This window comes from Macaca fascicularis, chromosome 15, assembly GCF_037993035.2.
Source record: "Macaca fascicularis isolate 582-1 chromosome 15, T2T-MFA8v1.1".
In the NCBI taxonomy this organism is placed as follows: domain Eukaryota; kingdom Metazoa; phylum Chordata; class Mammalia; order Primates; family Cercopithecidae; genus Macaca; species Macaca fascicularis.
The window spans coordinates 92,577,304-92,590,575 of NC_088389.1; the positions used below are offsets into that span (position 1 = coordinate 92,577,304).

Here is a 13,272-nt window from a genome sequence, read left to right on the forward strand (position 1 = left end):
AAGTGCTGGGATTACAGGAGTGAGCCAACACGCCCAGCCCTTTTCTCTTTTTTTTTTTTTTTGAGACAGAGTCTCACTCTTTGTCCAGGCTGGAGTATAGTGGTGTGATCTCTGCTCACTACAACCTCTTCCTGGGTTAAAGCGATTATCCCGCCTCAGCCTCCCAAGGACTTGGAATTACAGGGGTGCACCAGCATTTCCAGCTAACTTCTTTGTATTTTTAGTAGAGACGGCGTTTTACCACGTTGCCTAGGCTGGTCTAGAACTCCTGAACTCAGGTGATCTGCCCGCCTCGGCCTCCCAAAGCACTGGGATTACAGGCGCGAGCCACAGCACCTGGCCCTAATTTTTATATTTTTAGTAGAGATGGGGTTTCACCCTGTTGGCCAGGCTGGTCTCGAACTTCTGACCTCAACTGATCCGCCCACCTTGGCCTCCCAAAGTGCTAGGATTATAGGTGTAAGCCACCATGCTTGGCCTTTATCTGTAGTTTCAGTAAGGTAAATTAATTTTCTTGCTATAGGATTCAAATACTACTTTACTCATGAATATCTAAATCAGCATAAGTTCACATGGTACTAAATATTGCATTACAATAGTAAGTGAACAAATTACTTTAAAAAATGTTTTTGAATCCCAAACTTGTTTTCAACTTTTTTCAAAGCTAAAATAAACAGAAAATGACAACATGAAAATAGAATTTGATAACTAGAATTAGATAGTTCAAGCATATGCACTTTTTGGTACTCACAAATTAAAAACAGAAACAAGCATGAACTTTAACTCCAAGTTCCCTTATCAAATATCCAAGGCAAATTAAAAATCATATCCTCTATTTGCTTCTTCCTTTGCACCTTCAACACAATAGAGAGGATCAAAGCTGAAGATTACTTCTTTGTAAGCCTAACAAAACTGATAGACCTCTGGTGAGAATGGTCAAGAAGTCACAAACTAAATTCGGAAATAAAAAACATCATAACAGATTAACACATTAAAAAGATGTAGTTACTGAACAAATTTATGACAATAAATTTTAAAATTTAGATGCAATGGATAAATTCCTAGAAAATTAAATTCTAGTTCCAGAAATAGAAAACATGAATAGTCCTCTGATCATTACAGAAACCGAATCAACCATAAAAGAACCATCCCACAAAGAAAACTCAACCCCAGATGACTTTATTGAGAAGTTCTACCAAACATTCAAGACAAGGACACAAAACTCTACCATAAGAAAAAGAAGATTCCTAATTATTTTGTGAAACTAGTATAAATCTGCGAAGGACAGTGAGATAGGAAAATTAACATGCAAATTTCACGCACTAATACAATGCAAAAATCCTACACAAAACACCATCAAACCAAATCTAGGAGAGCATATCCACAAAATACCTATATCAAACATTATAGTTATGGATGAAATTTTGTATGTTTTCTCTCAGAAAGCAGGGGAAAAAGATGCCTGTTATCACTACTTCTTTTCAACAATGTAATTCAGGCCCAACTGGTAAATAAGGACAAGAGGAAGAAATCAAAAGTAAAGAAAAAGACATAACAAAAATCTCAGAATTCACAGATGATTATAATTGTAAACATTTTGAAACAATCTACATGTAAATTAAAATTAGTAAATCTAATAAAGCTACTGAATCCACGATCAAAGGATACTTGTATTCCTATATACCAGAAAGAGAAAAGATGACTGGAAAATTCAAATGGAAGTACACAGAGCTAAGAACATATAAAACCTACTTGAAGAACAAGGAAGGATCATGTGCTCTGTTGTACTATGGAAGTGTAGAACTGATACAAGGATACACAAAAAACAGACCCATGGTACAGAATAGAGAAGTCAGAAGCATTCATCAAATATAAGATTCTTGATATGACAGAGGTGATACTGAAGATCAATGGGAGGGAAATTGGCTTTTCAATAAACAGTGCTAGGAAAAATGTTTATTCATATGTATTGAGTTAAATTAGACCCTTACCTCACACTGTACACAAAAATCTACTCCAAGTCAATTAAAGACCTAAAGAAAGGCAAAACCACAAAGCTTTTAGAAGGCAATAAAAGAGTATCTTTAAGACAGACAGAAAGTACAAGCATAAAGGAAAAAAACTTTCTTGAACTTTGATAACCTCAACTGCATTAAAATTAAGAAAACTACTATTCAAACATCATAAGGAGAAAAAGACAAGCCACAGAACTAGAAAAGGTATTTCTGCCACATATAACTGAAATGGCCTAGTCTCCATAATTAGAACTCCTAAAAATGAATCACTTTATTTAATAAACAAAAAAAGTCAGCAAATTGGAACAGGTCCTCACAAAAGATATATATAATTTGTCAATAAAAATACAAAAAGGTTCTCAACCCCATTAGGAGTCAGAGAATTGCAAATCAAAGCCAAAATGAGATACTATTACATACCCACCTGACTAGTGGAAACTGAAGTCTGAAAAAACTAAGCATGGATGAGAAAACAGAACAGGAACTCTCATACTGTTGCAGAACTGTAATCTGGTACAGACACTTGGTTCTATCTACTCAAGTTGAAGATGCAGATTCTACAACCTAGTAATTTTAATCCTAGGCATGATACACTCTACAGAAACTAATGCACACAAGTGCCAGGATATAGGTATAGGTATAAAAACATCAATGATGGCAGCATTGTTTCTAACAGCCCCAAAATGCCTATCAACAGCAGAATGCATTTGTTCTTTCAACCTGTTATCCATTCTTACCAGTGAGGATGAAAGATTTCTAATCATTAAAAAAAAAAAAAATTTCTCTGGATGCGGTGGCTCACACCTGTAATCCTAGCACTTTGGGAGACCAGGGCAAGCAGACTGCCTGAGCTCAGGGGTTCAAAACCAGCCTGGTTTTGAGCAAAAAATGAAATGGGGATGGTGGGGTGCGCCTGTAGTCCCAGCTACTCCAGTGGCTGAGGCAGAAGAACTGCTTGAATCCAGGAGGCGGAGGTTACAGCGAGCCAGGATCGTGCTACTGCTACCCAGCCTGGGCGACAGAACGAGACCCCGTCTCCAAAAAAAAAAAATTTCCGTCCATAAGCCACACTGGCTCCTTTATAGCTACTGTGTTCCTAATGTTTCTAGTAAAAACTTTAATGACAAAGAATACTTTACATTGTATTGTACTGTTGGGAAAGCCATCACATAACCATTCTCTTTATCAAACTGGTATTTGCCTATCCATAATTTCCACTCAAGTCTTTTTGTTTGTTTGTTTTGAGATGAAGTTTCACTCTTGTTGCCCAGGCTGGAGTGCAATGGCATGATCTCAGCTTTCGGCAACCTGCGCCTCCCAGGTCAAGTGATTCTACTGCCTCAGTCTTTTGAATAGCTGGGATTACAGGCATGCATCACCGCACCCAGCTAATTTTGTATTTTTTTGTAGAGACAGGGTTTCACTAGTTGGTCAGACTGGTCTCAGTCTCCTGACCTCAGGTGATCCACCCACCTTGGCCTCCCAAAGTGCTGGGATTATAGGCATGAGCCACTGCACCTGGCCCACTCAGTCTTAGGTCCACTTCTAAAGCCAGTGTGTTCCCACTCTTAACTGTACCTCAGGATTACTTGGGAAAACTTTTTTCTTTGAGACGGAGTCTCGCTCTGTAACCCAGGCTGAAGTGCAATGGCATGATCTTGGCTTACTGCAACCTCTGCCTCCCGGGTTCAAGTAATTATTCTGCCTCAGTCTCCCATGTAGCTGGGACTACAGGCATGCGCCACCACGCCTGGCTAATTTTTGTATTTTTAGTACAGATTGGGTTCTACCATATTGGCCAGGCTGGTCTTGAACTCCTGACCTCATGATCCGCCCGCCTTGGCCTCCCAAAGTGCTGGGATTACAGGCATGAGCCACTGCGCCCAGCCGGGAAATCTTTTTTTAACAGCAAGCTTTTTTAGCTCAATGCTATGTGTGCCGTTATCCTATTGTGTACACCTGAACACTCAAATAGGTTATAAGACTCCTAACATAGCCAATTTATTTAGGGGCTTTCTCCTTAATGATTTGCATCCATATCAGGGTTTCAAGTTGTTTAGAAGTCTGTGACTGAGCTATACTCTTAGTCTGGCAATAGAATCACACTTTTGTTTGTAAGAAGTTCTGAAACCTGTTTTCTAAAATGTTAAGTTTTCAACGCCTCGCACCATTTTTTTTTTTTTAAATCTCAGGAGTCAGCAAACTTTTCCCACGAAGAGCAAGAAAGTAAGTAGTTTTGGCTTTGCAGAGAAGATGGTCTCAGTTGCAATTACTTAGCACAAAAATAGCTACAGATAATACATAAATCAATGGCCATTGCTGTGTTCCAATGATACTTTATTTACAAAAATAGGAAGCTAGTGGGCCATAAGCTTGCCTATCCTTGCTTTAGATTTTAATCATTGTTCCAAGATTTGTCACCTTGTATCACTAATCCAGTTAATCAGAACATGACAAGAATATTCATTTAGCTGCTTATTATCATTATTTAAAAAAAAACAACTGTCAGGGTTATTCTAAAACCCTCAGTGCTCAATGCAACGAATCTAATAATTTATTCTAAAGAAAAGAAATGCACAAAAATGCATATACGAGGATGTTTATGTAATTACTGATAATAGAGAACTGGAAACCATTAACAGAGATTTTATTTATTAAAAAGTAAATTAGTGACTATTCAGCAAATTATTCAGAAGCAGCAGACACAGAAAGAGAGTGACAATGTTTTCCAAAGTGTAAAAAAGTAACTCAAATAATGCCTAGTACTTTATCACTTCAGGAAACATCTGAAAGTATTTCTTAAAAAATTAATGATAGAAAGCTGGGTGCAGTAGCTCACGCCTGTAATCCCAACAATCTGGGAGGCAGAGGCGGGTGCATCACTTGAGGACAGGAGTTGAGACCAGCCTGGCTGGCATGATGAAACCCTGTCTCTACTAAAAATATAAAAATTAGGTGGGTGTGGTGTTGTATGCCTGTAATCCCAGCTACTTGGGAGGTTGAGGCAGGAGAACTGCATGAAACCAGGAGGTGGAGGTTGCAGTGAGCCAAGACCATGCCACTGTACTCCAGCCTGGGCTACAGAACAAGAAAGAAAGAGAAAGAGAAGGCCGGGCACAGTGGCTCACACCTGTAATCCCAGCACTTTGGGAGGCCGAGGCAGGCAGATCATGAGATCAGGAGATTGAGACCATCCTGGCTAACATGGTGAAACCCCGTCTCTACTAAAAATACAAAAAATTAGCCTGGCGTCGTGGCAGGTGCCTGTAGTCCCAGCTACTCCAGAGGCTGAGGCAGGAGAATGGCGTGAACCCGGCAGGTGGAGCTTGCAGACAGCAGAGATCGCGCCACTGCACTCCAGCCTGGGCGACAGAGCGTCTCAAAAAAAAAAAGGAAGGGGAGGGAAGGGGAGGGGAGGGGAGGGGAAAGAAATGATTTAAATATCTGAGTGATTTGATTCAGGTGACATTTTGCATTCTGAATTCTCTTCATTAAGTTTAAATTCTGTAAGTTGAAAAATTACTATGAAGGAAAATTACTGCTAGTCTGAGAAGTCCAGTAGACAGCTGGTTAAGTAGTCATCCACTGCTATTATATCAACACAGATCACAGATCCTCATAGCAATTATAGTTATTAAAATGCTTTTACATATTGTTTTGTTTGATCTATAAGAATCCCATGAGGTAAGAATTTCTGTAATAAAACACTCAGTTATTTCCAACATTCTTCCAAATAGTATCTCCAACCTTAAAGTTGAAGATTTAAGCCACAGTTAACTTTTAAAAATTCTTAAGAATTTATAAAAATATTCTCCTTCAGTATGGAAATTTCCATCTTTTATAGACTCCCATCTTTTTTTTACTAAGGTGCACGTGCTTAATACCTAAAAATACATTCCTTCATTAATTCAGTAATTAAATGGCACCAGTGAAGAAAATCTTACCCCAGGAAAATTTTCACACGAAGTTCTTTTTTGGTCCTCGAGATTGTCTTCAATGTGGTAATTTCTGCATCAAACCAGAATCCTCTTTGTCCAGGACTTTCTACATTATAATTAACCATTACCACATCACCAACATTTAGTTCATTCCATTTCAAAATGGTTCTAGCTCGTGGTCTAAGATCTTTGACATTCATTTCTAGAGTACCGCTTTCTGGGTATCTGAGGAGAGAGAAAACCATAAAACATGGCTTATGATTATCAAAGACAACTAAAGTTTTATGCAATGTACAGAAAAACCTAATTTACTGAGTTAATCATCTAAGAGAAAGTAAAATAGGTTGCAGTGTCCTTAAATAACAGGGGTTACTTCATGTTGGCTTCTCACCTGTACTGTGATACCTACAGGGTAGTTTCTGTAAGTATGAGCATGAACCCTCTCCCCATTCCCACTAGGCCTTGGAGATGTGGATCTCTTCATGGCTTGCAGGTTGTCAGGCAAGTAAGTGTTCAGCCCACATTCAAGAACCACAGTCATCTACTTTGAGGGAGCTATATGCTATTTTTTCTAGAATAAATTATAAGTAACATATCTATTCAGTCACATATTACTGTTACAATCTAGATACTCTCAATGAGAGACTGAATATTCGTAATGGCACTTAAATAATATACACTCATGATTTGACTTCCCAGAGTGAAACAATTCTTGCTAAAGTCTTATTAAGACATTTACTGCTAGCTGGGAAAAGTAGGGGACTGGGAAGGGTGATAAAAACACAAGCTCTTGCTCTACATTCTTTTAACCCAAGTTTTGTTTTGGTTTCTGAGACAAGGTCTCACTCCGTCACCCAGGCTGGAGTATAGTTATGTAATAATAGCTCACTGTAGCCGCAAACTCCTGGGCTCAAGAAATCCCCGATCCTGAGGTGCCTGAGTAGCTTGTACTATAGGCACGCGCCACTATACCCAGCTAACATGTTTTTCTTTGGTAGAAGCAGGGTCTTACTATGTTGATGAGGCTGGTTTTGAACTCCTGCCCTCAAGCAATCCTCTTGCCTCAGCCTCCCAAAGTACCGGGACTACAGACATGAGCCACCATGTCAAGCCCCAAGTTTTTTTTGTTGTTTGTTTTTGTTTTTTTTGAGATGGAGTCTTACTCTGTCGGCCAGGCTGGAGTGCAGTGGTGAGATCTCAGCTCACTGCCACCTCCACCTCCACCTCCACCTCCTGGGTTCAAGTGATTCTCCTGCCTCAGCCTCCTAAGTAGCTGGGATTACAGGCATGTGCCACCACGCCTGGTTAATTTTGTATTTTCAGCAGAGATGGGGTTTTGCCACGTTGGCCAGGCTGGTCTCGAACTCCTGACCTCAGGTGAGGTCCACCCACCTCAGCCTCACAAAGTGCTAGGATTACAGGCATGAGCCACCATGCCCGGCCCCAAGTTTAAGTTTTAACAGGACTAGATGATGGCCTTTCTGATCTTTGTACAAGTTCATCAACTTGTGCCATTTGCAATACTTATAAGAGCATGAACCTAGCATGTTCCAATAGCCTCCATTTTCCCTGAAAGAGAAAGATTCCAGTTTATCTTTTTTTTTCTTTAATGTATACTTTAAGTTCTTGGATACCTGTGCAGAACGTGCAGGTTTGTTACATAGGTATACATGTGCCACGGTGGTTTGCTGCACCCATCAACCCGTCATCTACATTAGGTATTTCTCCTAATGTTATCCTTCCCCTAGCCCCGCACCCTCCGACAGGCCCCGCTGTGTGATGTTCCCTTCCCTGGGTCCATGTGTTCTCATTGTTCAACTCCCACTTATGAGTAAGAACATGCAGTGTTTGGTTTTCTGTTCCTGTGTTAGTTTGCTGAGGATGATGGTTTCCAGTTTCATCTATGTCCCTGCAAAGGACATACATTCATCCTTTTTTATGGCTGCATAGTATTCCATGGTGTATATGTGCCACATTTTCTTTAATCTATCACTGACAGGCATTTGGGTTGGTTCCAAGTCTTTGCTATTGTGAACAGTGCTGCAATAAACATACATGTGCATGTGTCTTTATAGTAGAATCATTTACAATCCTTTGGGTATATACCAACCAGTAATGGGACTGCTGGGTCAAATGGTATTTCTGGTTCTAGATCCTTGAGGAATTGTCTTCCACAATGGCTGAACTGATTTACACTCCCACCAACAGTATAAAAGCATTCCTATTTCTCCATATCCTCTCCAGCATCTAACATCACAATTAAAATAACTAGTGAAGCAAGAGCAATCAAATTCAAAATCTAGCAGAAGACAAGAAATAGTAAGATCAGAGCAGAACTGAAGGAGATAAGAGACACGAAAAATCCTTCAAAAAAAAAAAAAAAAAAATCAGGCGGCCGGGCGCGGTGGCTCAAGCCTGTAATCCCAGCACTTTGGGAGGCTGAGACAGGTGGATCACGAGGTCAGGAGATCGAGACCATCCTGGCTAACACGGTGAAACCCCGTCTCTACTAAAAAATAATTAAAAAAAAACTAGCCGGGCGAGGTGGCGGGCACCTGTAGTCCCAGCTACTCGGGAGGCTGAGGCAGGAGAATGGTGTGAACCTGGGAGTGTGAACCTTGTAGTGAGCTGAGATCCAGCCACTGCACTCCAGCCTGGGCTACAAAGCGAGACTCCGTCTCAAAAAAAAAAAAAAAATCAATGAATCCAGGAGCTGTTTTTGAAAAGATCAACAAAATAGACCACTAGCCAGACTAATAAAGAAGAAAAGAGAGAAGAATCAAATAGACTCAAAAAATATATAAATAAATAAAAAGGAGTATCACCACTAAACCCACAGAAATAAAAACAACCATCAGAGAATACTATAAACACCTCTACAAAAATAAACCAGAAAATCTAGAAGAAATGGATAAATCCCTGGACACATACACCCTCCCAAGACTAAATCAGTAAGAAGTCGAATCCCTGAATAGAACAAATAACAAGTTCTGAAATTGAGGCAGTAATTTATAGCCTACCAACCAAAAAAAGCCTAGGACCAGACGGATTCACAGCCAAATTCTACCAGAGGTACAAAGAGGAGCTGGGTACCATTTCTTCTGAAACTATTCCAAACAATAGAAAAAGAGGAACTCCTTCCTAACTCATTTTATGAGGCCAGCATCATCCTGATACAAAAATCTGGCAGAGACACAACAAAAAAAGAAAATCTCAGGCCAATATCCCTATGAACATTGATGTGAAAATCCTCAATAAAATACTGACAAACTCAATTCAGCAGCACATCAAAAAGCTTATCTACCACGATCAAAGTTGGCTTCATCCCTGGGATGCAAGGCTGGTTCAACATATGCAAATCAATAAACGTAATCCATCACATAAACAGAACCAATGACAAAAACCACACAATTATCTTAACAGACGCAGAAAAGGCCTTCTATAAAGTTCAACCCCTTCATGCTAAAAACTCTCAATAAACTAGTTTTGATGGAATGTATCCCAAAATAAGAGCTATTTATGACAAACCCATAGCCAACATTATACTGAATGGGCAAAAAAACTGGAAGCATTCCCTTTGAAAACCAGCATAAGACAAGGATGCCCTCTCTCACCACTCCTATTCGACATAGTATTGGAAGTTCTGGCCAGGGCAATCAGGCAAGAGAAAGAAAGTATTCAAATAGGAAGAGAGGAAGTCAAATTGTTTGTTTGCAGATGGCTAGATTGTACATTTAGAAAACTCCATCGTCTCAGCCCAAAATCTCCTTAAGATGATTAGCAATGTCAAGCAAAGTCTCAGGATACAAAATCAATGTGCAAAAATCACAAGCATTCCTATACACCACCAACAGACAAAGAGAGAGCCAAATGATGAGTAAACTCCCATTCACAATTGCTACAAAGAGAATAAAATACCTAGGAATATAACTTACAAGGGATGTGAAGGACCTCACCAAGGAGGACTACAAACCACTGCTCAAGGAAATAAGAGGACACAAACAAATGGAACAACATTCCATGCTCATGGATAGGAAGAATCAGTATTGCGAAAATGCCCATACTGCCCAAAGTAATTTACAGATTCAATGCTGTCCCCATCAAGCTACCATTGATTTTCTTCACAGAAGAAGAAAACACTACTTTAAATTTCATATGGAACTAAAAAGGAGGCCTTATAGCCAAGATTATCCTAAGCAAAAAGAACAAAGCTGGCAGCATCACACTACCTGAATTCAAACTATACTACAAGGCTACAGTAACTAAAACAGCATGGTACTGGTACCAAAACAGAGATATAGACCAATGGAACTGAATAGAGGCCTCAGAAATAACGCCACACATCTACAACCATCTGATCTTTGACAAACTTGACAAAAATCAGAAATGGAAAAAAGATTCCCTATTTAATAAATGATGTTGGGAAAACTGGCTAGCCATATGCAGAAAACTGAAACTGGACCTTTCCTTACACCTTATATAAAAATTAACTCAAGATGGATTAAAGACTTAAACCTAAGACCTAAAACCATAAAAACCCTAGAAGAAAACCTAGGCAATACCATGCCGGACAAAGGCATGGGCAAAGACTCCATGTCCAAAACACCAAAAGCAATGGCAACAAAAGCCAAAATTGACAAATGGGATCTAATTAAACTGAAGACCTTCTGCAGAGCAAAAGAAACTATCAGCAGAGTGAACAGGCAACCTACAGAACAGGAGAACATTTTTATCATCTATCCATCTGACAGAGGGCTAATATTCAGACTCTACAAAGAACTTAAACAAATTTACAAGAAAAAAACAAACAACCCAATCAAGAAGTGGGCAAAGGATATGAACAGACACTTCTCAAAAGAAGACATTTATGCAGCCAACAAACATATGAAAAAAAGCTCATCATCACTGGTCATTAGAGAAATGCAAATCAAAACTACACTGAGATACCATCTCACACCAGTTAGAATGGCAATCATTTAAAAAGTCAGGAAAAAACAGATTCTAGTTTTTATATGTAGCCAGCTCTCTAAGTAACATTTAAAAAAGAAAAAAGCCAAGAAATTTCATCAGAAAGCAAAACCATGTAAAAATTCTAGCAGTATCTTGGCTTTATGTCTATTTCCTAATAGTAAGCATCACAAACCTAAACTGACCTGAACCTAAAGCTTTATAAGGTTCTTCAATGTTATATATTTTTATTTATTATTTTTAGAGACAAGGTCTCACTCTATCATCCAGTCTGGAGTGCAGTGGCATGATCATGCTCACTGCAGCCTCGGCCACTCAGGCTCAAGCAATCCTCTTACCTCAGCCTCCCAAGAACTGGGGGCTACAGGCGCATGTCACTACGCCCGGCTAGTTTTAAAACTTTTTGTGGAGACAGGGTCTCACCATGTTGCCCAGGCTGGTCTCAGACTCTTGGGCTCAAGTGATTCTCCCATCTTGGCCTCCCAAAGTGCTCAGATTATAGACATAAGCAATCATGTTGAGCGGGGTTCTTCAATTTTAGGCCTAACTTCCTAATATCATTAAACTGAAGAAATCAGTTACAGTCCACACTGGCTTCTATAAAATTAAGAGCTGCTGCTCCTATGTATTACTAGGTAGTAGGGGGACAAAGAAATGAGTAACTGGAGAGGATGTGGAGAAATAGGAACACTTTTACACTGTTGGTGGGAATGTAAACTAGTTCAGCCATTATGGAAAACAGTATGGCGAATCCTCAAAGATCTAGAACTAGATGTACCATATGACCCAGCCATCCCATTACTGGGTATATACCCAAAGGATTGTAAATCATGCTGCTATAAAGACATATGCACACGTATGTTTATTGCGGCACTATTCATAATAGCAAAGACTTGGAATCAACCCAAATGTGCATCAGTGACAGACTGGATTAAGAAAATGTGGCACATATACACCATGGAATACTATGCAGCCATAAAAAAGGATGAGTTTGTGTCCTTTGTAGGGACATGGATGCAGCTGGAAACCATCATTCTTAGCAAACTATCACAAGAACAGAAAACCAAACACCGCATGTTCTCACTCATAGGTGGGAACTGAACAATGAGATCACTTGGACTCGGGAAGGGGAACATCACACACCGGGGCCTATCGTGGGGAGGGGGGAGGGGGGAGGGATTGCATTGGGAGTTATACCTGATGTAAATGACGAGTTGATGGGTGCTGACGAGTTGATGGGTGCAGCACACCAACATGGCACAAGTATACATATGTAACAAACCTGCACGTTATGCACATGTACCCTAGAACTTAAAAGTATAATAATGATAATAAATAAATAAAAAAAGAAAGAAAAAAAAAAAAAAGAAATGAGTAACATCTGGTTCGTGCTCTTAAAAAGCTCAATCTATCGAAGGTAGGCCAGACTACTACAGCAGTGGTTCTCAAAGTATGGTTCCAGATCAGCAGCATCAACATCATCTGCGGATGTGCTAGAAATCCAAATTCTTGGGCTCCATCTCAGACCCTGAGTCAGAAACTCTAGAAATGAGGTCCAGTAATCTACGTTTACAAATCCTCTCAGTGATTCCGATGCATGCTCAAGTTTAAAAACCCACTTTAAAGAGTCACAGAAATATAAGAATATTTATGATATTAAATATCATATCATAGTGAGGCAGCATTAAAAAGGTAGGAACTAAGGGAAGAAATCTTGAACCGTTACCCAACTAAGAGTGGCCTGCTCAAAATGAAAGTAGGCCTGAAGTTAGAAACAGCTAGTCCTGGCTCCTCCAAATCAAACAAGGACTACGGAAGCTCAGGAATCTCATAGTATACCTAACTCATTTAGATTAAATATATATTGATCCTGTGTGGGATCTTACAGCAGGTGATGGGGGTTGGGGGGCAGAACTCTAAGAAAAGCCACTCTGTGATCACATAGTTTTGACACAGGAAAGAGAAAGTACTTGATACTGAATCAAAGATAAGCTTTTGGAACTCATTCTATGCCTTAAGTCCATGAAGAAATCAACACACTCTTGCCACAACAGATATAACACTTAGCCTAAATGTCCCTGCCAGCCTCAATCATCATCTTTCCCAATTCAAACCATTTTTAATGAATTTCCTTCAACTCATGTGACAAGGTTTTGGATCATTGTATCATCCTGGTGTCTTCACTCAAAAGATGTTCTATTTTCAGCCAGTCTAGGTTTAGATTAGGATGGTCTCTCCTGATCTCATGATCCACCCGCCTTGGCCAATCCCATTTTTTAATGGTCAAACCTAAATTTAAAGCCTGTAGCCCAACATCTGGTGTTTATACACTCAGGTTATTTCACAATGGT

General features: G+C 39.6%; 1 protein-coding gene across 24 annotated transcripts in view; it reads right to left on the bottom strand.

Annotated features, from left to right (window-relative positions):
* UHRF2 (ubiquitin like with PHD and ring finger domains 2) overlaps positions 1 to 13,272 on the bottom strand; it is a 98,962-nt gene that overhangs the window by 46,677 nt on the left and 39,013 nt on the right. For 22 of the 24 annotated variants that reach the window (XR_012424724.1, XR_012424723.1, XR_012424722.1 and 19 more), the window contains one exon: positions 5,960 to 6,178. The exons of the other annotated variants lie outside the window; for them this stretch is intronic. Coding sequence is in view for 6 of the 22 variants with exons in the window: in XM_074017510.1 (XP_073873611.1) it covers positions 5,960 to 6,178 (219 nt within the window). In the remaining 16 variants the exon portion in view is untranslated. The remainder of the gene's footprint in view (positions 1 to 5,959; positions 6,179 to 13,272) is intronic. 24 annotated transcript variants of the gene reach the window in all.